At 43.4% G+C, this 24,561-nt stretch overlaps 1 protein-coding gene, 1 long non-coding RNA gene and 1 pseudogene across 3 annotated transcripts; 2 read left to right on the forward strand and 1 right to left on the reverse strand.

The window, feature by feature from the left end:
• The first annotated feature begins 465 nt into the window (after positions 1 to 465).
• On the forward strand, positions 466 to 554 carry LOC119342373 (annotated as a pseudogene).
• Positions 555 to 9,429: 8,875 nt separating this feature from the next.
• On the reverse strand, positions 9,430 to 11,623 carry LOC119339289. 2 transcript variants are annotated; one of them, XR_005164165.1, is made up of 3 exons: positions 10,360 to 11,623; positions 9,986 to 10,160; positions 9,430 to 9,899 (listed from the first exon to the last, which is right to left on the reverse strand). It is a non-coding gene; the product is annotated as an uncharacterized LOC119339289 (long non-coding RNA). The 2 variants fall into 2 exon arrangements; XR_005164166.1 differs by having other exon boundaries at positions 9,986 to 10,208.
• Positions 11,624 to 13,570: 1,947 nt separating this feature from the next.
• LOC119336829 (ethylene-responsive transcription factor 13-like) lies at positions 13,571 to 14,224 on the forward strand. Its single transcript, XM_037608910.1, has one exon. The coding sequence runs from the start codon at positions 13,571 to 13,573 to the stop codon at positions 14,156 to 14,158; it is 588 nt and encodes a 195-aa protein (XP_037464807.1). The 3' UTR covers positions 14,159 to 14,224.
• The last annotated feature ends 10,337 nt before the right edge of the window (positions 14,225 to 24,561 follow it).

Genomic DNA, 24,561 nt, shown 5'->3' on the forward strand with positions numbered 1-24,561 from the left:
CACTTGGTGGGAGCACGGGTTGGTGAGCAAAGGAAGATTCACTCCGAAATCCATTGAGTCAAACCTCAGGAGATACATCAGTAAGTGTCCTCACCCAATTTCATTGCTTCCATGATGCATGGGTGCCCTTCCTAGAACAAATGGTTTCCTCAATTCGGTAGGCTGTCTGTGACCTTTTGCATCTCCTAAACCTTTCAGATGTGGATGCCATCTGCAATGGAAGTAAGCGCCATGATACCACTATAACCAAGGAAAACCGTCTCTTCTTTCTTTGTTGTGAACTTGCGATCAGGTAAAATGTCATATTTTGGCACACAAAAGCATTTATTTGGTTACACCAGTCTCCTTCCACATGATTTGTCAATCCCCTGTTGAACATTTTGCTACTTATCACCACATATAATTCCTCGTCTATTTCTATTTTTTACTAGATTCAAATTCATCATGCAATAACCCACCTATTGTTTCTGCAAATGATGAGTTGTAACTTCATTGCCTACGTTGTTTGACAAATACTTTAGTTAGTCAATAAAATTGCAATGACTGAGGCTTAAACAATGTTAATAGTTGTACCATGGACCACCTTTTTATTTTTCTCTATCTAAGAATGTGTTACTCAGGAATCCTATTATAGTTGCATGCATTCCGCATTAATAGCAAAAAAATCAGCTTGTGGAATCATGGTTTTTTCTATCCCTCTATCTGTAACCCTAGAACTTGACAACTATTGACTGATATGGAGACTTCCCGTGGAACTAGGGAACGATTGATTCCCATCAGGGATGGTGGCCTTTCTCCAACATGTTCCCTGGCGGAACAACCATGCACGGACCTCCCATTCCCTATTCTTCTTTTCTGTCGCTTCTCTATGAATTTGAGGGTCGGGATTCTTGGTCCCATACGGTTCTTGATTTCTTGATTAGTTGAGTAGGGTTCTGGATTGTGTTATTCAGTTCTCCGATAGTACATGCTTTAACTTTTTCTCTTGTTGTCCAAAATTCCAAACTAGAATAAGTTATAAGTTCATAAAGCTAAATAGGTAGATTCCTCAAATGTCTATCCCTATATACTAATCACATGTTTAAACCTCCACTATATATTTTAGGTCCTGAGTTGTGCATGAAACATTGAGTGCATCCCATTATTATTTTCAACCATGAACTAAATCTGCACTATTGTGTGCAATCACTCACTCCTTACTAATAGTAACTTTAACTACAAAATCTTCTCTATTCAGTGACAAAATTCCTGGTGATGAAACATTAAACATCGCCTAAAATCATATTCTGTGACGATTGTTTTCCTCATGGGGCAGCGCCTTTGGTAACTTCTGTGACATTCCAGGCTGATTTTTGGCGAAGTATTTGGCCGTCACTAGGCATGTCCATTTTTTGGGATGATTTGTAGTGTCACAAAAAATCTTTGGCGGGTTAGAAAAATGATTAAAATCATGTGTTGGCGTTCAGAACGTAGTACCATAGAAATTATATAAATTATGCCACTACAGAGTTTATAACATATTAGAATCAATTTTTCAGGTTTTAGGGTTCGAATGCTCATATCAAAACCCATTGATTATTTTTCCGTGCTTGCTCTCATTGTAGTGAACTACGAGAGCATGATCGAGAAAATATGATCAAATAGAAATATATTGCATTATGTACGAGTTAATCTAAAATGTCTTCAAGACGAAACATGGTTAACAAGAAAGTTGTTCATTTCCTACAAGCAAACGTCTTTGCCTTTTGGATCATCTCAATCCCATGTCATGCAGATGCCGTCCGCTTGCATCCGTAGTCAGACAGTACTCCACATGTATAAATTGCAGTAGCACATTTCAAAGAAAAAAGAACACAATGCCATTTCAATGACTCTACACAAATACCAGAAGTATTAAAAGGTTAAAGTTCCAGTATTACAAGGCTCAAAAGATTGCAAGGTTCAAACTAATATTTGAAATGAAATTCAGCTTCTGTAGAACCTTTGACATGAAACTATAGACGTCCGGGCTGATCAGCTGATCACGAACATATAAAAAAGTTCAAACAGATATTACATATAGTTCCTCCATTCCAATATTCCTATGAAGGGATCAATCACTAGAAATCATGTATCAGCTTGACATAATGACTTCCGAATAATCTGTCACTTGAACTTCCAAAGTGAAATTCAGCTTCCGTAGAGACCTTTTTCATTCAGCAATAGACACATGCACTGATGAGCAAACCATTCATTTTGCATGCACTTAATATATGGCAAACCTCATTACCTTGAGCACACTTGCTTTATGAACAAAGAACCTGGCGAATTTAATCTCTGGTTTGGTGTCTCGGTACTCGCTCAAAGGAATTTCTGTGAGATAGAGATCAAGGCATTCGATGAGATTATTATATTGCGCCACATTTTCTACTTTCAGGCATGTTTGTATTTGCAAAGAAGACACAAATAGAGTGAGCTGCCATCTTCAATCGTACATATTGACCTCTCAACAAAGATTGGCTTGAATTTAGAAGAGCCCTGAAATAGGCCTGGAATACAGAGACTTAACAGAAAACCTCCCAGAAGCAGAGTGATGCCAAACTACATAATCTTCCTCCTCCAAGAGCAAAGGAAATAAGGCAGCAAGACGATGCCAGACGTCCAACTCTACAGGAGACAGTGATATTCTGAAGGCCAGGTCCCAATTATTACGGGAGAGCTCAAAGATTGAGATCATTGGAGCAGAGCAATAAGAAAACAAAGTGGGGAAAGCAACAACTAATGTAGAATCACCACACCACCAATCAAGCCAGAACCATGTGGAACCACCATTGCCCACTACAAACTTTAACATGATCCCTAAAAACGTCGCGAACTTTGACCAGATCTCTCCAAAACTAGGAGCCACCCGCGATAGAAGAAAAAAGGGGGATGTCATGTGGGAAGTATTTAGCTTTAAGAAGCAAAAACCAGACAGTACCAGGCCCCAAAGTCACAATCTTCCAACACCACTTGATAATAAGACACTTGTTCATCACCGAAGTATTCAAAATGCCCACCCCCCCAAGGTTTTTTGGCCTACACATGATATTCCATTTGACCATCCTATATTGTGTCGATTGTCCGCATAATTCCAAGAAAAAACACCCCTATGCTTGTCAAAACCGTCAGGTATCCCTTCTGACAGACAATAGAAGCCCATAGTAAAAATAGGAAGAGAAGAAAGACAAGTATTAACAAGACACACCTTGCCCGTGTTGGTATATCTGTCGTGCCATGGCACGGTTCCCAACCTTAGCCACCAAAGGTACAAAATCCTTGGAACATAGCCAAAACGGAGCAATAGGGGAGCCCAAGGTATCTGAAGGGAAAGGATCCCAAACTATAGTTAAGAAGCTGTTACACCCACACTGCCTCATCTGTTGACGCGCCATTTACTATAACCTCACTCTTAGAAAAAATGATTTTAAGCCCTCAAAGAGCAAAAACTTAGGATGTAATGCAAGAATTGTTAAGCTCCACCATGATGATCATGTCATCCGCATACTGCAAATGAGTCACCCCTTTCAGAATTAGATGAGGAACTAAATGAGTAATGTGCACCGCTCGGCCAGGGCATCTGCAACAAAATTGAAGAGCAGGGGAGATATGGTATCCCCTTGCCGTAGGCCCCTGCCATTGGTAAAGTACTAGTTGATGTTCCCATTAGCTACCACATCCCTATGCCCACCAGTCACAAGTTGCATGATACGGTGAACGTAGGCGCTATCAAATTCTTTGCCAAGAAGAACTTGATGCGGAAACTCCCTACTAATAGAATCGTAAGCTTTATAAAAATCAAGCTTAAAAATGATGGCTTTGGTATTCCTCACCCCGAGGTCATGCACAACTTCATGAAGACTAAAGATCCCATCTAAAATGAACCGACCCTTAACAAAGGCCGATTGGGTCGGGCTAAGCATCCAATGCGCCATAGGGGACAAGTCGCAAAGCCCTTTTCTAGAAATTTGGCAAAATTGTTGATGAGAGCAATGTAGCCAAACTGAGTGATAACATAAGCACCTTTTACCTTGGGAATAACGGAGAGGATCTCATAAGTCAACATAGAAATATCCACCAGGCACAAACAAAAACCCTAGATAACCACAAAGACAAAGTTGCGCAAGACCGACCAAAACCTCTTAAAGTGGGGATCGAAAAACCATCCGGACCCGATCCAGAGTTAGCATTAGCAGAATTGATGACCGCCTCAATTTCCTTGTTAGACAGAGGCAACATAAGAGCTTCATTTTCTTCGGCAGACACTCGCCAACGCTGGGACCAGAGGAATGGGGAGATAACAAAGCCTGAAGCAGGACTCTTAGCAAGGAGGGAAGCAAAAAATTCTTGAACATGATTGAGAATGATCTATGGGTCTGAAACCCTGACGTCATCCACTACTTAGTTATCAATAACACACCGATGACTCCTCCTATTAGCAATGGCAATAAAGGGCCGTGGGTGAGTCCCATGTAAGTGTCCAATTAGTAGTGCCTCTCGGTGCCAATATACTTCCGCATGATGATGCAACTGTTGGGGAACATTGCATGAAAACAAAAAAAATCTACGCACACGAAAGATCTATCCATGGAGATGCATATCAACAAGAGGGGAGACTGTGTCTACGTACCTTCATAGACCGTGGAAGCATTTAGTAACGCGGTTGATGTACTCGAACTTCTTCGCGATCCAACTAATTGAGTACCAAACATGCATCACCTTCGTGTTCAGCACATGTTCAACTCGATGACGTCCTCGCCTTCTTGATCTAGCAAGACGGTTGAAGTAGTGGATGAGTTCCGGTAGAACGACGGTGTGGTGACAGTGGTGGTGATGCTATATCCGCATGGCTTCGCCTAAGCACTATGAAAATATGACCGAGGGATGAAACTGTGGAGAGGGGCACCACACACGGCTAAGAGATTTATCGTGGGTTATGTGTGGCGCCCCCTCCCATGTATATATAGGTGGGAGAGAGAGGGGAGGAAGCCGGGAGGCGCCCCAAGTGGGGCCAAATCCCACATGGGCTCTTGCCCCAAGCTGTGCCCCCCTTCCTTGTTTGTGTGCGGGAGGAAGGCATGAAGAGGTGCCGTCCCCTTTCCTTTCTCCCATGAGGAGGGAAAGGCAGGAGGAGCCAACCCTTCCGCTTTCCTTCCCCTAGGGACGACGACAGGAAGAGGGGTGCGCCAGCCCCCTTGTGGGCTAGTGTGTCCCTTCTCTTGGCCCATTAGTCCCATAGACCTCCCTAGGTGTCCAGAACCCCTTTTGGCGATCCGATGACTACCCGGTGCACTCCGAAACTCTTCTCGTGTCCAAATAGTATCGTCTTATATATCAATCTTTACCTCCAAACCATTTCAGAGCACCTCATCATGTCAGTGATCTCATCCGAGACTCTGAACAACATTCGGTCACCAAATCATATAACTCATATAACACTATTCATCAACGAATGTTAAGCGTGCGGACCCTACGGGTTCGAGAACTATGTACACATGAGCGAGACACCTCTCCGGTCAATAAACAATAGTGGAACCTGGATGCCCATATTGGTTCCTACATATTCTACAAAGATCTTTATCGATCGAACCTTATGACAACATACGTAATTCCCTTTGTCTGTCGGTATGTTACTTGCCCGAGATTCAATCGCCGGTATCTTCATACCTAGTTCAATATCGTTACTGGCAAGTCTCTTTACTCGTTCCGTAATACATCATCTCATAACTAACTCCTTAGTCATTTTGCTTCCAAGCTTATTATGATGTGTATTACCAAGAGGGCCCAGAGATACCTCTTCGATACTCGAAGTGACAAATTCCAATCTCTATCCATGCCAACTCAATAGACACCTTCGGAGATACCTGTAGAGCATCTTTATGATCACCCAGTTATGTTGTGATGTTTGATAGCACACAAGGTATTCCTCCGGTATTCGGGAGTTGCATGATCTCATGGTCGAAGGAACATGTATTTGACATTCAAGAAAGAAGTAGCAATAAACTGAATGATCATATGCTAAGCTAATGGATGGGTCTTGTCCATCACACCATTCTCCTAATGATGTGGTCCCGTTATCAAATGACAACACATGTCTATGGTTAGGAAACCTTAACCATCTTTGATCAACGAGCTAGTCTAGTAGAGGCTTACTAGGGACACGGTATTTGTTTATGTATCCACACATGTATTTAAGTTTCCGGTCAATACAATTCTAGCATAAATAAATAACCTTTATCATGATTAAGGAAATATAATAATAACCATTTTATTATTGCCTCTAGGGCATATTTCCATGAGCAACTGCATTAGGAGATCTTTCAAGCTATATCTCAACTACCAACCACCCTGGGACAACCCATACACGCCCGCCTCAAAGTCCAAAGCACTAATCTGGCCCAACAAGTCAGGCTTTTTCCTCCGGGCCTCCACGGCCTATTATGGCCCCAACCTTTCAGAAACTTCCAACACCTATAGGAACAAAAATGCCAATCATCAACTGACCCAAAAGAATGCAGACCCAAAGAGAGCAAGGAGGAAATCTTATCAGACATGAGAGACGGGAAACCCTCAACAAGAAACCAAGACGCGTCAAACCGATACCTAGTGGAGACATAGGGAGAAGAAATCACCAAGCCCAACAGCAACGGAGAGTGCCCAGACCCCTTGTGTGGCTGGGTGGCGAGGGAAGCATGAGGAAATAGCGAGTCCCAAACAGAATTAATGAACGCACAATCAAGAACAGGTCGCACAGGGTTGGCATGATGATTGGACCAAGTGAAACAACCACTGACTCTCGGTATCTCACGCAGAGCACAGTCGCGAATGAGTCTGCTAGCAGCCCTGAGAAATAGCAGTTATCATTATCAGTAGGAGACAACAACAAGTTACCCCCCGCCCCCTCAATAAGCAAAGGAAGATTACAGGAATCAACCTGGGAAGTTAGTTCATCAAGAAAAAGAGTAGACAAAGAATGATTAGTCGGGTCATACACTACGATGACCTCCCAAAGAACATTAAGGTGCTTGTGCAAAACCACCATCACTAGTGCAAAAAAGCCTAACTATAACGTGCCAAAAACAACCTTGCTGGCGTAGAAGCTCGACGCCACCAATATGGCACTTTTGTTAAGAAATAGTGGTGGCGCTGGAGGCTACGCCAGTAGTATTATACGTGTTGCTGGCGTGTGATGTTTGCAACGCCACCACTATATTCACTCATCTAGCGGCACGCAATGTAATTTGCACGCCATGAACGTTTCGTGCACCAGAAAAAAGGTTTGTCAACACCATGTAACATTTAGCATTTCACATTAAAACTAAGTACATGCGATATAACATTACACAGTAGAATAGTACCAGATAATAGAACATTATGAGTTGATATTTAAGTGGATGCTAGCTAAATCTCACAAACATTACCAGTTAATAGGAACAATACGAGCTAAAACAACACTAGTACACAGCGCTAATACATAAGCAGTTCATTTAGCATCTACTGCCCCGCCACACACTTAGTTCTAAATGAGGTCGATGACCATCATCATCCTCAAGCCATGGCGCCGGGTGTTCCTGATGGTGACTAAGACGGCCTGTCCAACCTGAATATTCTTTCCAGCAAGGAAGTTGTTCCATCCCGCGGCGCTGAACACAGTGCGGCCATCTGTGTCCACTGCATAAACACAGTTTGTGATGGAACCCCTTGCGGTAAGGGGTAGTCCAGCAATGACTGCTTCATCCGGCTCAATGCCACAACTCTTACTTAGCCTCTTAGGTAATTTCTAAAAAAACAAATATGATAAATGAGCATGTCACATTACTACACACTAAGCATATCCTCAAATTCTACATTAAGCATATATAGATATCACAACACATTAGTAGACTAAGCATACCACATTACTACACACTAAGCATATCACAACATTAGTACACTATAAGCATATCACATTACTACACACTAATCATATCACAACATTACTACAAGCATGTCACAACTAAGATATATATATATATATATATATATATATATATATATATATATATATATATATATATATATATATATACATATACATATACATATACATATACAGTCGGTCTATTCTGCTAATATTAGCAGAATAGTTATTCTGATAACACTTTCGCACTGCACGCTCAACGCGAGAGCACTGCACTTTCTATAGTAACGGCACTGCAATATAGACTAGTAAACTTCGTGTCGAAAAAAATTGCACGCGGTATTTTTCTGGTACTATTTTTGCTCTAGTTTTTTAACCGTCTATCGGAACGAGGCGTATAATATATCGTTGGTAAGCTATGGATTAGGCGCAACTTCTCCATGTTGAACACTTTTCGATATTCCTCGCGGTTTAAGAGCAGTTTCAAAAATGATGCGGCGGACGACGAGTGGCAACGTGCGTATTTTCGTGATTTTTTCTAAATCGCTCATCGGAATAAGGCAAATAATACGCCGTTGGAAAGATATCGTCGAGGCGCATCTTTTTCATATCTATTATTTTCTCTAATTCGTTACGACTTAAGAGCAGTTTTAAATTTATTAAATCGCGGAATTACGTTTTTCAAAATTTTGCAATTTTTGGTACTGTTTTCGCTTTACTTTTTGAAACGTTTGTCGAAACAAGGTGTGCAATATGTCGTTGGAAAGCTATGGACAAGGCGCAACTTTCATATGTAGAAATGGTTTTGAGATTCCTTACGGTTTTAAGTTAATTTTGAAAATGGTGCGGCGGACGACGAGTGACAGCGGTCGTTTTTCATGAAATTTTTACAAACCGCTTGTTGAAATGATTCAAATGATACAGCGTTGGAAAGATATCAATGAGACACATCTTTTTCATTTAGAACACTCTCTTTAATTTCTTACGGTTTAAAAGCAGTTTTAAAATTAGCGAAATGCGGACACTATTTTTCGCGACACTAAAATTGACGAAATGAACTCCATCTGAGAGAAAAGAGCACTGCTTCATATGTAAAAGCGCACTGCATCCGACGGGCAAGTGAAATGCATGATTTCTTTTTGTCTTTATTTTCGTTATTCTTTTTTTAGTCGGACACCACATGAGTTGCATCCGACGGCCAAGCGCACCGCAGTTTCTAATCAAGTTGACTAATTCCGCACTGCATCAGACAGTCAAGTGAACTTCATGATTTCTTTATCGAACGTAAATTTTTTTGACAAGATTTTGTTGTCTTTTCTTTTTCATTTTTTTAAACGAGAGTGGACCGTAGTGAGGAGGCAAGTGAACCGCGACATATATCGAAGTGAACCTCATTACTATCTTTTGTTGTTGCGCTAAATTTTTAGCACTTCCATTTTTTGGGCACAAGTGAACAACATCACTCTCAAAAGTAAACCACATCCAAGGACCAAACACACTGCAAGTGTTAATATAGTCGACTGATTTTTTAAACACACGAAACAAATTGCACTTCATACATAGGGGTAATGAAACATCATTCTTTTTTACACAAACTGAGTGCACTTCAAAAGAAATCTCCAAAAAATGCAAAACATGGATGGAGTGAACTACGTCGCGCATCTTTTTCATGAAAAAAATGTACTGCACGCATGCGCGGGGTGAGAGGCAGACTACACGCACATCCAGTGGGACTACAAGCAGACTACACGCACATCGAGTAAACTGCATGGTGAGCCATCGAGGTGAATGCGATTGAAGCAAACTTCAAAATTTGTCATAATCCCGACGATGTGAGCCTCACAGTACAGAAGTGCACTGCATGGCGAGTCGATGATGGCCACATGCGCTTGCTTTGTGGACTGCTCCAGGGAGACCTTGCGCTACTGAACCCAGAGAGGAAGAATGTGCACGGTTTCGCCAACGAAGGGGACGAAGTGAGCTGCAGTTCAAGAAAAATATTACCATGCGTGAAGAAGTGAGCTGCAACTGTACATGCACAATACCGAAGTACACATGCATACATACTTAACTGCACAACAAAGACCGGTGAAGCTCGTCTCCAACTTTGGTGTAGATGTCGGCCGGCAGGCGTCCAGGAATGCCAGGGAGGAGGTGATTGCACGCACGCTACGCTGGTACTGCATGCAAGCCGTATTGCACTGCACCTCGAGGGGTCGAACACAGCCGTTTTTGCTCTAAACTGCACCGCGGAGCATGCACATAATTAGCATTTTATCACCCGGTCAAACTGCAATTGAGGACAAGAAATTTTTGTTATAATGAACTACAATCCACAAGCACCACCAAATTTGGGGTTTGCCGGACTGCCACCACCGCACTGAATCTGCTCGACAAGGACTGCAGAATCCAAAATCTACATAAGGGAGAGCAAAACAAACCTTTTTATGAACTGCACACGGGTAGATGCTGCTCTTCAAGAGCATTGTTGCTGTGTCATTGACCAAACCACGCCACAACTGGAAATACTGCTCTTCCAGGGGCGTTTTCTACTGCATTGAGACTTTATGGAACTGCATTAGAGACTTCAAGTGCACAGGCACCGAACCGCATCATGCGTGCGCCCGAGCTGAACCGCATAACTCATGCCGCCGTGTAGATGGAGGCCGAGCGGGGTGGAGATGATAGGCACAGGGGGCGCTGCCGCACTACTCGCCTGCGGGCTGGAGCATTGCAGGAAAAAGACGGGAAGGAGGTAGTGTTTTGGGGACGGTCGTGTGCTGGGAACGGCGACGGGCGGAGATGGTGCGGGCCGGAGCCAGCGACGGGGTTCCTCTGCAACCGGAACTGCTCGTGGGCCATACGGCCTGTGAGGAAGTAGATGCCCGGAGAGGCGCCGGTGGGCTGGGCGGCTGCTGAGATCCAAAGGTGTGTGGCGGCAGCACATATGCTGGGGACAACGACGGGCGGAGGTGGTGCGGGGTAGGGAGGGGCGGCGCAGGTAGGTGCCGATGCGGGTTGGGCAGGCTCACCGGAGGAGGAAGTTGTCGGGGGTAGGTGGGGTGCCAGAGTGGTGGGCTCCCGGCGATGAATCCGAGCCGTCAACCTCACCGGAGAGGAACTCCTTTTTCGGGATCAGATCAAGGCAGTGGGGGCACCTCCCCCGCCCTGGTCATTGTAGGCGCGCTGGAGAAGGACCCTCTCATCGCAGGGGAGGGGGGATCCGGTGGTCTTCGTACTCCATGGCCATCAGGGAGGTCGTATCCGGCGAGTTCGCCGGTGGCGACGCGGGATCCCGTGGGCGCAGTGAGCGTGGATCTTGCTAACGGATCCAGCGAGGGGGGAGATGGTCACGCATCGGCCCTTGGGTAGCCGACCACCGGAGAGAAAGGAGGCGGCTGTGGGGGAGTCCGGCGCCCGCGGTTGGTGGAGGCATCGGGGGATTGGGACGCATCGGCCGTGGAAGGTAGTGGGGGTTAGGGAGGGTGGAACGGGGCGGGGTGTGGTGGAGGAGGGCATCCACATCAGTGCAAAGAGGGGCCTGGGTGGCGCGGCGATGCGGGCCATGGCTTTGGGCGGTGCGCGGGGACTGTGGAGGCAGTTTTTGCGGCGGCGGGGAAGGCGGGTCGAGCCGGCGCTGGTTCCATGGGCACCCGGGGGAGGGGGCGCGCGGAAGAAGGTGGAGGTGGAGTGGGGCTGTGTTCGTGCCGGAGATGGGTGGTGGGTTGTTTTGTTCGATCGGGGGCTGGGTGGGATGTTGGTGTTATCAGCATAAGAATAGTGTTACCAGAATAAGAGTCTTAAGGATGTTATTAGAATAGACCCACCATATATATATATATATATATATATATATATATATATATATATATATATATATCATCAAATTTCTACACTAATAAGTAACATACCCGGACATGGCGGTTAACATTTGTCCTTGTCAGGTGGGTCACGAATGGCATCCGGACATAATTATCACGTGGACGAAGTATGTAACAGAGGTTGCTCGATTCGTCCTTGCTTAGCCTGGTTCCTTCGGCATAGAGGGCTTCATCAAATGGGTCATCATCTTCGTTCTCCGAATTGATGTAGATAACAGCTAGCCTTGGAGGTTGTCTTCTGAAGGAGAAGCTGATAAGTTCACCCCCAGTGAGATACATGTGGGCGATGAAACGATTCCATTCATCTCCTCCAATCTGGGATATTTTCATCCCTTGTGGACCTCATAGTGTATCCCCCCTGGAGCATCGAAGATCACAGTATCTTCGCTAATGAGCTCATTGAACTCCAACCTCACATTGCAAGGGACCACCTGTGTAAAAAAAACCAAAAACAAACACATTGCATTACGAGAAATAACAATAAAAACAAAAGAACAAACTGTTAGAAGGTTCATGTAATGGGTTACCACTGCAGGAACAAAGCACGACTGAAAGTAGATGCCAAACAGCGTGCCACTTGCAAGGTCGGTTGCGCACCTTGACTTGCACACAGGACATGATGGCGGTTGCGCCATTCTACATAAAATATAATTGAAACTAAATATATAAACACTCTATACACTAGTAAATCAATTAATGCCAAACATACCACAACATAAACTAAGTATATAATTCTACGCTAGTAATTGCATACACAAATAAACAAAATTCACGGAGGGAGACACACAAGTAATCGGATTATAATCAAAATGCATTATAAATATCGGATTCTACATAATAGCAATCGGATTATCACTACAATTTCTACACAAAGCAATCCATGCAACTAACTTTGGATTCTACATGACACAAATCAATCCATGATATATATACTGAAATTTCTACACAAATTAAAGCAATCCCCTAATCAACCACATGAATCCCAATGGATCCCGGCCGAGTGGCGTGTTCGTGAATGGAGGACGCGGGAGAGTCGAGAGGAAGGAGATGCGATGTGAGGAGTAGTGGATCTAACCTTGGTGCTGGCGACGGGCGCCGACGGGGCGGCAATGGGGCATAGACGAGGCGACGGCAGCAGCTTTGGTCCAGGAGGAGGGGCGTGAAATGAGAGAGAGCGGTGGCTTAGGTCTTTTACTAAGTTGACTCGGATAGGTTATCGCCGAAGTTGGAAAAAAGGGCAACGCCATAACTAATAACAGATCAAATAAAAAAACACTAAGATTAATGAAAGACTTGATAAAATAAAAGACTCGGAATTTGAACTGGTAGTAAAGAAATAAAATTCCTAAATTGATAAATAGTAAAATAAATGAAGACAAAAACATAATATATTTTTTAATGATTTTGTGACTAGTATAATAATTAAATACTTAAAACACTTGATCAAATGTAAAAATGTTTCTGGCATGCAAAGTAGACGGACGCCAGCACTAAGAGCATCTCCAACAGGCGCGCCCGCGCGGTAAAATTGTTTTTTAGCGCGCGCGGCCGGTTTCGCGCGCTCCAGCGGTGGCGGTAAACTACCGCGCGCGGGAAGTGTTTGCACGCGCGCGCGACAAAGCGGCAGCTGGAGCGGTAGATTTGGCGCGCCCCTTCGTGCGCGCCTATAAAATCCAGCGCTCGCCACACGCTCAACCACACTGCCACGTGCCCTTCTCCTCGCCACCTCGCCGCTCTTTCTCGCCGCTTTCCCCGCCACCACCGCGCCACCATGCCGCCGCGCGGCCAGGGTTCTTCGGGCTACCGCGGCGTCCGCGAGCGCCCGAGCGGCTGGTACTCCGCCGAGATCCGGTCTGGCGACGTCCGGCTCGGCCTCGGCTCGTTCCGGACCGCGCACGAGGCGGCCCGCGCGTACGATGCGGCGGCGTGGCACTTGGAGAGGCCCCCATCGCAGATGAACTTCCTGGACGTCTTCAAGCGCGAGCAGGCGCAGCGCCTCGCCCCTCCGCCTCGTCTTATCACTGACCAGGACCGTGCGGACCACATTCGGCAGCAGTGCCGCCTTCTCATCACCGAGGAGGTCGAGCGAGCCATGGCGGAGAGGCGCCGTCGCCACCCAGAGGACGTCGCCGCCGAGAACGCCTTCTGGGCAGAGAGGACGGCAAGGCGCCACGCGAAGCGTGTCGACATGCGTCGGCGCAAGGCATTGGCCTTATCGCAGTGCGATATCGTCGAGAACGGCGGGAAGTCGATCTTCTCCTCCAATGATCTGCGTTGGGATGACATGTGGCTCGATACCTCTGACAACACCACCGAAGATGATGATGGTGATGATGATGACGGCTGGGAGTCACCGTAGTTTTTCTCGTTGCACCATAGTTCTATCTATATATGCTTTGGAACTATGTAAAATATCTTTGTATCCTTTTTTATCTATGCTATGAACCATATATTTTTTTATCTATGCAAAGTTTATTTAGAAAAAATGTTGTGCGAGAACGCGCGCGCTGCATTTTAGCGCGCCTACTAAAGCCACACGCGCGCGATGCATTTTAGCGCGGCCGTTGGAGCCAGCGCTGCACACCGCGCCAAACCTGACGAAGGGCACGCCGTAAATCAGAATTTAGCATGCCGCGCGTTCGGCGCTTGTTGGAGATGCTCAACAAATTAACTATGGCATGCAAAGAAAACCAACGCCACCAGTGCATTCCAAATGATGAGTGCATATCGGCCAACCAATTTGTGGCGTTACCAAAAATGTAAAGCTGACGTGTTGATCTAGCCTACGACAACACTATTTAAGAAAAATAGTGTTAGCGTTGATGGGAACTGGCGCGCCACCAATGATAGTTGTGGCTAGCCATTTTTCCACTAGTGCATGCTGGCCCAAAAATCTCCATGATCAAAAGCAGCAAAGTCTAAAGAGTCCACTTTAGCCCCAATAAGAATACCACCAGAATGCCCAGACGTAGGCAAGCACCTCCAATAAAATCTGTCAGCCCCGCAATGGAAGATGAATAATTACTAAAGAAGGAAGCTTTAAAAGTTTCAATTAAACAAACTAGATCGACATTTGCATCCCTGGTCATATCACGAATCTGATCTCCACGCCCCTAGCGCCCAAACCTCTAATATTCTAAAATAAAGTTTTCATTTAAACGCTATTTTTGATGTGGAGGCTCGACCTGCACGGGGCAACACATGATTTGGCACATTTATAGTGCACCCTTTGGCAAGAATCATAGATGGTTGGCCACTATCGGCCACCAACGGACCAACCACCTCACCCGAGGCAGCCGACATCTTCCCCGCTGTCGTCTCCTTAGCCTTAGGAATGGCAGTCTGCGCCACCTCATCGATGGGCCAATGCGAGGAGGGAAGAAGGGGATCCAACATTCACATCAAAAGTAATCCCAACATCCGTAAAATCTTGACCAAATGACTGTCAGGTCAAGCAGGCAGCACCAAACTAATAGGAGAGTACATGGGGGGGAGGGTACCTAGGTGGATCGCATCCTTGGCAGCAACCAACCGAGTCGCCCGCTGCGAGACAGGTTCCCCACTATCCCAAACCCGCCAGCTCTTGCGGGCGGTGGACACCGGAGAGTGAAGCAAAGTTGAGCGCGCCACCGGCGACGACGCAGCCCCAGCAGAGACAGCAGCCGCCGCCGCACCCAAGTCAACATTCAGCCGCCTACACAGACCAACCACATACTCCTTAGAGTCTTATGTGTCCCTACTCTTGACAGAGAACTTCTTCACAGAGGACTTCTTCTCCTTGATGACTTGGCCCGAGGCAGCCGGAATCAGGGAAGGAGGCACATCCACAATCCCAGAGAGCAAGGGAGATGCCGGGCAAGCTGACGCATTGGAGCAAACTGCAGAAAACGGGGTGCCCATACCCTTCTCAGCAGGAACAAAATGAACCTCGGTGGGCAGAATAATTATTCTTCTTTGTAGAGATGTTGCACATGATAATACAAAAGATGTATTTCTATATATGTTTATTTCTATACAATGAGAAGCCGTGGTGAGAGAATAATTGTTCTTTCTAGAAATAAGGTGTATTTCTATATATGCTTATTTCTGTAGATTATGAGAGAGGAAGATGGATTGTGTCGGCGTTCAAAAAGAAACCAATCGACAAGGCTCCCAAGACGAAGTCATTGGAAGGGGTCATAAATTCACCAAGTTTCATATATATATATATACACATATATATACATATACATATATATATATATACATACATACATATATATATACATACATACATATATATATATATATATATATATATGCAATAAAATAATTAAAAGGACCGTCGCGACGCACAGACATTCTAATGATAAGCCGTTATGTTTGGGTTGCGCTAAACAGCAACTCAACGTCTTCTGTGTCATGGTTTGTTTCACCTTTTGTTTCTGTTTGGCTGTCGCCAAAAGATTTGTTTCGCTGTCGTTGAAAGATTTGCATCGCCTGACGTTACAGCTTGACTAGGCATAATCAAGCTAGACTGTTTTAATTGTGTTGCTTTCCTTCTACGTATGCCATGCATGTTAAGTAATTGTGAATGGTGACCGTGTCCCTGTGGTACGTTTCAGACTAGTACCCCCTCCGTAGATACTACTTTCTTTATAGAGGGAATAGTGCTTTTTATTCAACTCAAAGAAAAGTAGTGCTATATTCGGTGTTTGTCTTTCTGTCTCCATGGAACTAAACGAAGATTATACTAGGGAGCTCCTATTCGCCGCGTTCTGCGGCAAGTAGTCGTCCCTTTACACAGGGCGCGCGCAACTGGGCCGACCCATTCGAGTTGAACTGAAGCGACCTGTCTGGCGGAAAATGGACAAAAATAATGTGACACGGGAGCTGGGATTCAAACTCAGACCAACTACTTGTGCATGTATTGGGATAACCAGTCTACCCGGTGACTGTTCTTGACATACTGAGCAGAGGGATCTTAAAACACTTTCTTCAGTAGCGGAAACTAAACATTACTTAAAAAATTGCAAACAATGATACAAATTTCGAACATTTTATTGAAGTTACGAATAAATTAAGAAACACGAATAAATTTGTAAAGTTCTCAACATCTGTTTAAGCTACGAAGAATTTTTCAAATTATGGAACATTTTTCAAATTTGTAAACAAAACTTGGAAAAAGGAACATCTTTCGAAATTTTTGGACAATTTATTTAAAACTCGATTGTTTTCTAAAATTTTAGAAGATTTTTTGAAAACGTAATTTTTTTGGAATTGGTGAACAAAATTTTAAAATGGGGACAACTTTTTAAATTCAGAACAGTTTTTTTAAATGATATTTTTCTTGAAAAGGAGAAAAACAATTATATACATGACCAAACAATTGAAATGGAAACTTTTTTCTAATGGTTCGAACATTTTTTGAAAGGGCGGACATTTTTTATATAGGTGAACATTTTTCAGCTGCGTAAACTGAACATGACTTAAAAAATTGCAAACAATGTTTCAAATTTCGAACACTTTATTAAAGTTAAGAATAATTTAACAAACGTGAATAAATTATTAAATTCCTCCTCATATTTTGAAACTATGAAGGATTTTTCAAATTATGGAACAGTTTTTCAAAATCTGAAGAATTTTCAAATTTGTAGACAAAACTCGATAAATGCAAAATATTTTCAAAACAATTTATTAAAACACCAACATTTATAATTTTTTTAGAACATTTATGAAAACATGAACATTTTCCTGAACCACTTTTGAAAACATGATTTTTTTTTTGAATTGGTGAACAAAATTTTAAAACGGGGACTACTTTCTAAATTCAGAACATTTTTTTTAGATTGGGAACAATTCAAAAATCCTGAACAATTTTTAAAAGGTGAACATTTTTTATATACGTGAACAAACAGTTGAAACGGAAACTTTTTTCTAATCCTCCGAACATTTTTTGAAAGTGTGAACGGTTTTTGAATTGGTGAACACAATTTGGAAATGGGAACAACTTTTGAAATTCAGAACAAAACTTTGAAGCTGAGAACAATTTGAAAATCCCAAACATGAACTTTTTTAATTTGCGAACATTTTTTGAAGAAATGAACATATTTTGAATTTGTAAACAAATTAAAAAAAACTGGAGTATTTTTTGAAAATCGTGACAATTTTTGAAATTATGATATATTTTTTCAAAACATGAACATTTTAAGTAATTCCCCAAACATTTTCTGAATTTTGAACAAATTTCAAAAACATGAACATATTTTGAATTTGTGAACAAATTATGCAAACAGGAACATTTTTGAAAGTCACGAACATTTTTCGAAATTATGATATTTTTTTCTAAGTAACGAACATTTTATCAAATTCCCAGAATATTATTTGAATTTCTGAACAAATAAATGTATACTTTCTTCTTAAATGAAAAATAAACTTGAAAAGGCAAAAAAAGTGAAAATGAAATAAAAAAGAAAAGCAAAGAAAAGAAAAATGAAACAGTAGAATAAAATAGAATACGAAAATAAAAATATAAAACACATAAAAAGAAAAGAAAACGTTCAGGATAATTCTAGATGGTTCCCAAACCGGAAAAACCCGGCTGGAAACCTCTAGAATGTTCCCAAAATCGGAAACACAAAGCTTGGTCCGGCCCAGTGTGCTCGGTGCTGATGGCTGCCTATGCGTTGCGGCGACACTTTGCCGCAACGTGCGGCAAATAGGAAAAGCCATTATACTGGCACATCTCTATTTCTTTAGGTGACCAAAGTGGCCCTTTCCAAGTTTAGGGCCCAAACTGACCCATTTGCCAAACAGAAAGGGCCTACTCTAGTCTACTAAACTCTTCCCTCGTGATTTGTAGACCAAATGTATGCATTATTATCTTTGAGTAAAATTCTGGTATAGTCACCGAGCTCATTTTATGGGTGCAAAATAATCCGCTGAACTCGGGAGTGCAACTTTCGGGTTGACAAAGTTGTTCGTGTGCACAGATATTGTCACTGACATGTTTTGTATGTATTTCACCTACATGTCATCATCTGACTCGGCGCATGAAGCCACCTCGGCGTATGGGGGACCGCAGCGTGATAGTTAGCATCTAGCAGGGCTGCATGTGGCCAGAAGTACCAGACGAGATCACACACACGGGGTTTACCCAGGTTCGGCTCCTCATCGTAGAGGTAATGTCCTACTCCCTTTTTATTTGATTGATGTGGGAAAAACACCTCGTGTGAAGGGGTCACAATATATGTGGAGATGTTGCTATCAAGACCATGACCGAATGTCAGATGATTCAAACTACCCTTGGCATCACCTATAACAGGGGATGAGGCCTAGGGTCACATGTTATCAACCGTCCCAGAATCCGGATGAGATGAGGGGTCCCTGACTTGAATGCTATGGTAAGATTCTTCCAGAAGGAAGCCTTCTCGCACGACTAGGGACCCAGTGGACATATTGGGCCCTAAGGGCGACCCATCGTTCGGCTTGCCAACCGACAAGCTAGCCTTGGTGTTATAACCATTAGAGCCTACTGAGAGAACGCGAAAACAAAGAGACGATCTCCATTTTTTTTACATATAGGCCCTGCTTATCATGGACTACAATAATTCCTTCCCAGTAATAAAAAATTTACAACACATTTAATTCACTTCGACTTCATCTCTAATAAATTTGGTTGAAACTATAAACTAATTATCTAATAGTTCTGGCGGCAACGATTGGAGTTGCCAGCGGGGCATAGTTGCGGCCATGGTCACAACCACCACCTCCATGGCGACCAACTCCACGACCACCACGCCCAGGACCACGAAGGGGGTAGGGCGGGGTCAGGGTCAAGTGGGGATGGGACAACGCGGGCCTCAATGCCCCCAAAGATGGACTTGTCACGCTCATCCAATACTAGTTATGATTCCATGGCGATGGCGGCGACGACATTGTGGGTCTCAATGCTCCGGAAGATAGCCTCAATGCGATCGTCCCAAGTCGTCCATGGTTTCGTGGCGGCTGGGGTTAGTGTGCGGCCCGAAATCAACAGTCTCCTTTCCGCCTCATTCTACATGAGCTCGGGATGACGTAATCCAATTTGCTCCCAGAAGGGTTACAGGGCATCCGACAGCGTTTTTCGAAACATGTTTCGGAGGGGAAGATTTGGAAGGCACCCGAGAGGGCAATATGAGAGAGGGAAGGAAACAATGACCTTTTAGGAGGCCGCAGGCGGCGGGCGGCCATCAAGGGACGCGCTTCCCGATGAGAAACACGGCTTTGCTCGTACGCCTCGGCTGCTCGCACGACAACTCCTAGCACCTTCACATTCGAACTAGGAGATGAAGTCGTCTGGCGTTCATCCGGCGAGCTGGTCACGGGGTGACGGGAATCCAAGGGAGTGGCCATGACATTAATGGTTGGGTCCCCGTAGCGGGTGGTGAGAAGGAAGAAGTTGAAACTTCCAGACATGGGGCCCTGTTCAGGCACAAAGGAGAAGCTCCAGGGTGGATGTTGGAGACAAGACTATGCTGGAAATAGCTATGGAATCCAAAAAAGTGCAAAACCTTGAAGAGCCTAAAGGAAACTTCAAAGGTACTATTAAAACCAATCCTTTTGATAATTTTTATGATCCAGTATTCATTTCTATAACTAAGAAAGTAGGCATAGAGATTGTTGAACCAGAAACTTCCTATGCTAGCATAGTAACCAAGAACCATCCTGCTCAAGAGCCTGAGGGGCTCAAGCAAGGAGAAAATAGAATGGTGAACATCTCTAGTGAGGAAAATGATATGATTGTAGATCAAGACATGGACAAACCTGCAGGGTTGAAATGTCCAGATAGTATAACTGAGTCCCCTAGTACACCTATGGGGTTGAAAGGGGTCTTCTCCAGTATAGAAGATCAGAGTGAGATCTGGACTAAAATCTCTAAACATGGGCGGGGCAAGCACCCCAAGAAAGTCCTTTTTAGATGAATTGTCTTTTTTGGAATGTTAGAGGGGTCACTACACGTGGAAAAAACCCATGTATAGTTGACACTCTCAATAAAACAAATGCTAGCATAGTTGCTTTTCAAGAAACTAAGAAAGAAGAGCTCTCTGCTTCATTCCTGAAATCTATTGGTGGTAGTAAAAACTTCCAGTGGCACCACCTCCCTGCAGTGGGAACAACAGGAGGTGTCTTGGTTGGAGTGGATGTAGACATATTTGAATTCCTGCAATGGAGCTCCCTCAATTTCTCAGTATCTTGTAATCTTAAAGTTAAAACTAGTGGTGTCTACATTAGAGTAGTGGTTGTATATGGTTCCCCATATGATGAGGGAAAAAGATGACTTTATCTCAGAGCTTCATAGCTTATTTGTAGATGATCATCTTCCCACTCTATAGGAGGGGAATTTAATTTGGTTAGATATCAGCAAGACAAAAACAATGGTAATGTAAACCACCATTGGGCTGACAAGTTTAATGCTTGGGTAGAAATTTGGAGTTTATTAGAGATTAGGATGTCACGTAGGAAATTCACCTGGGCTAATAACCAGGGGGATCCTGTCATGTCTACTATTGATAGGATCTTTTGTACCACAGAACTAGATGCTATTTTTTCCCTGAGTACATCCCAGGCTCTCCCTAGAATAGGTAGTGATCATACTCCTATGCTCTAGATTCAGGCATGGGAAGCTCACCTAGAGCATCTAGCTATAAGTTTGAAAAATGGTGGCTCTTACACCAAGACTTTAAAGAGCTAGCTGCAAAAAACTGGACTGCTCCAGTTAAGATGACTAAACCTATAGATGTGTGGCAGGAAAAGGTAAGATGGTTTAGAAGATTTTCTAGAGGCTGGAGTAAAAACTTAGAGGTTGGTATTAGGAAGAAGAAGAATGAGCTCACTGCAGAATTTGATATGTTAGATGTCAAATCTGAAACTGCACATCTGTCTGATGTGGAGAATGGCAGGATGCAAAACATCCTTAAGGAGCTTCATGCCATTTGGCTGAAAGAAGAAACAAAAGCTAGGCAGATATCCAGAGATAAAGAAATCCTAGAGGGAGATAGGAATACTAAGTACTTTAATGTTGTAGCTAATCAGAGGAGAAGGAAGACCCTGATTAATGCTCTAGATGGCCCAAATGGCACCACAACTGACATCAATGAGATGTTGAAAATAGCTGCTGACTTTTATAAAGATTTGTTTTAAAAAGAGGATAGACAGGGCTTCACTCTAAGGCGGGATTTCTTCTCCCCAGATGAGAAAATCTCCGATGACAAAAATGAAGCTGTTCAAGCCCCATTTACTGAGGAAGAGGTGAAAGAGGCCATATTTGGTTCTTACTCTGATGGGGCTCCTGGACCAGATGGCCTCTCTTTCATTTTCCTCCAAGAATTCTGGGTGGTCATCAAAAATGATGTAATGGCAATGTTTAGGGATTTTCATTCTGGTAATTTAGACATCTACAGGCTTAACTTTGCCATGATCACTCTTATGCCAAAAGAGGAAGATGCCACCAATATGAAATTTTTTAGGCCTATTAGCCTGTTGAATTGCATCTTTAAGGTCTTCACCAAAGTGCTAACCAATAGGCTTGCTGTTCTTATGAATTTCCTGACTTCTAACAATCAGTCAGCCTTCATAAAGGGGAGATTCATTCTGGAAAGTGTGGTGACAGTCCATGAGGTCTTGCACTCCACTTACCACTCTGATAATCCAGGTCTAGTGCTTAAGTTAGATTATGAGAAGGCATTTGACAAAGTTAATCTAGATTTCTTAATAGAAATTCTACATAAGAGGAACTTTGGTCCTGTTTGGATCAATTGGATCCATCAGATCACTCATATGGGGTCTGTAGGTGTTAAAGTGAATGGAGTGGAGAGCAATTACTTTGTTACTAACAAAGGACTAAGGCGGGGAGACCCTGCTTAACCTTTGCCCTTCAATCTTGTTGTAGATGTTTTGACAAGAATGCTTGCTAAAGCATCCTCCCATAGTTTGATTAGAGGGCTAGGTTCTAATCTCATTCCAGGGGGGTCATCTGCTTGCAATATGCAGATGATACCATCCATTTCATGGAAGAAGATAAGACAAAAGCAGCTAACCTTAAAAAAATCCTAACCTGTTTTGAAAGAGTCTCAGGGATGAGAATTAACTATTCTAAAAGTGAGCTCATCCTTCTAGGTGTAGATGAGGGAGAGGTAGCATCATTTGCTGAGATATTTGGGTGTACTGTAGGTACTTTTCCCATAAAATACCTAGGGATTCCATTACACTATGATAAACTGAGAAGAGAGGACATCCAACCAATTATTGATAAAATCCTGAAAAGGATGGCTGGGTGGAGAGGGAAGTTGCTTTCTTACTCAGCTAGGCTTACTCTGATTAAAGCTTGTTTAGCAAGTATTCCAGTTTATCTGTTATCCTTCTTCAAATTCCCAAAATGGGCCTTAGACTTAATTAACAGTCAATTGGCACATTGCCTGTGGAGTGATTTTGAGGGGAACAGGAAGCTTCACCTAGCCAACTGGCACTTAGTCTGCATGAAGAAAGAGCATGGAGGCTTAGGTGTGCCAAATATCAAAGATGTGAATCTTTGTTTACTTGGGAGCTGGGTTAAAAGATATTCTCAAGACAATGGGAAAATCTGGAAGACTATTATAGATAATAAGTATATTAGAAATGCCCCCAATATTTTTGGTAGCAGACCACAAGCAGCCTCAAAATTTTGGCAGGGTGTGATGTGGGCTGCCAAAGCTTTGAAGTTTGGTTATAGATGGAAAATTGGGAGTGGAAGGAAAATCAGATTTTGGGAGGATATCTGGTTTGGGACCTCACCTCTCTCTATGCAGTTTTGGCATTTGTACTCTATTTACCACCAACAATGTGTAACAGTGTCTGAGATCTGGGATGGGGAGAATATCAAGTTAACCTTTAGGAGAGTGTTTACCACTGCTATGATGGAGGATTGGTACTGCCTTGAGCAGATCATTAAGCAGACCCCCCCCTTTCTGATGAGGATGATGCTATGATCTGGCAGTATGAATCAAAAGGGATTTATACCTCTAGCTCACTCTATGCTATTATTAATTTTAGAGGTGTAAAACATGTCTATATTCCATCCATTTGGTCTTTAGTAGTACCACCCAGAGTGCAGGTATTCCTGTGGTTACTCGCCCACAACAAATTAATGACCAAAAATAACTTGCTCAAAAGAGGGATAGAAAAACCTCCAGAATGTGTTTTCTGTCTAGAGCAAGAAACGGTAGATCATTTGTTCTTTGATTGTGTGGTTGCCAGGAAAATATGGAGTGATATATCAAAAAAATTCTCTATTGATTTAGGGTCAAATTACCTATCCATTGCCAGGTTTTGGCCGGCTAACAAGAAACACACAGCTATGAATGCCTTTGTGGCTTGTGTCTTGTGGAACATATGGAAAACTAGAAATAATCATGTGTTCAATAATGCTGTCTGGTCTGACTTGAAACAGATATGGTGGCAAGTCTGGAGGATGCTCAAAAGATGGATGATCTTGTACAAAGGGGAAACGCTGGAGAAGCTTAAGCAAATCTCGCTCTCGATATCCAGCATCCTCGCAGCGCCCTTTCAGTTGACATAGGGGTGAGTAATGAGGAGATTGACATTAAAAGTGTCTCCCAGGCCTCTAAGCTTGCCAACCTGTCACTGAGGACAGGTGAGGATCTTTGGAAACAAAGCACTACCCGGGCGCAGGATGCCTCGCTGAGAAAGTTGCTCGGATCACATCAAGCCCAGTCACTCCTTTCGAGATGCCTGGCTCGTCGACCC

This window comes from Triticum dicoccoides, chromosome 7B, assembly GCF_002162155.2.
Source record: "Triticum dicoccoides isolate Atlit2015 ecotype Zavitan chromosome 7B, WEW_v2.0, whole genome shotgun sequence".
Lineage (NCBI taxonomy): Eukaryota > Viridiplantae > Streptophyta > Magnoliopsida > Poales > Poaceae > Triticum > Triticum dicoccoides.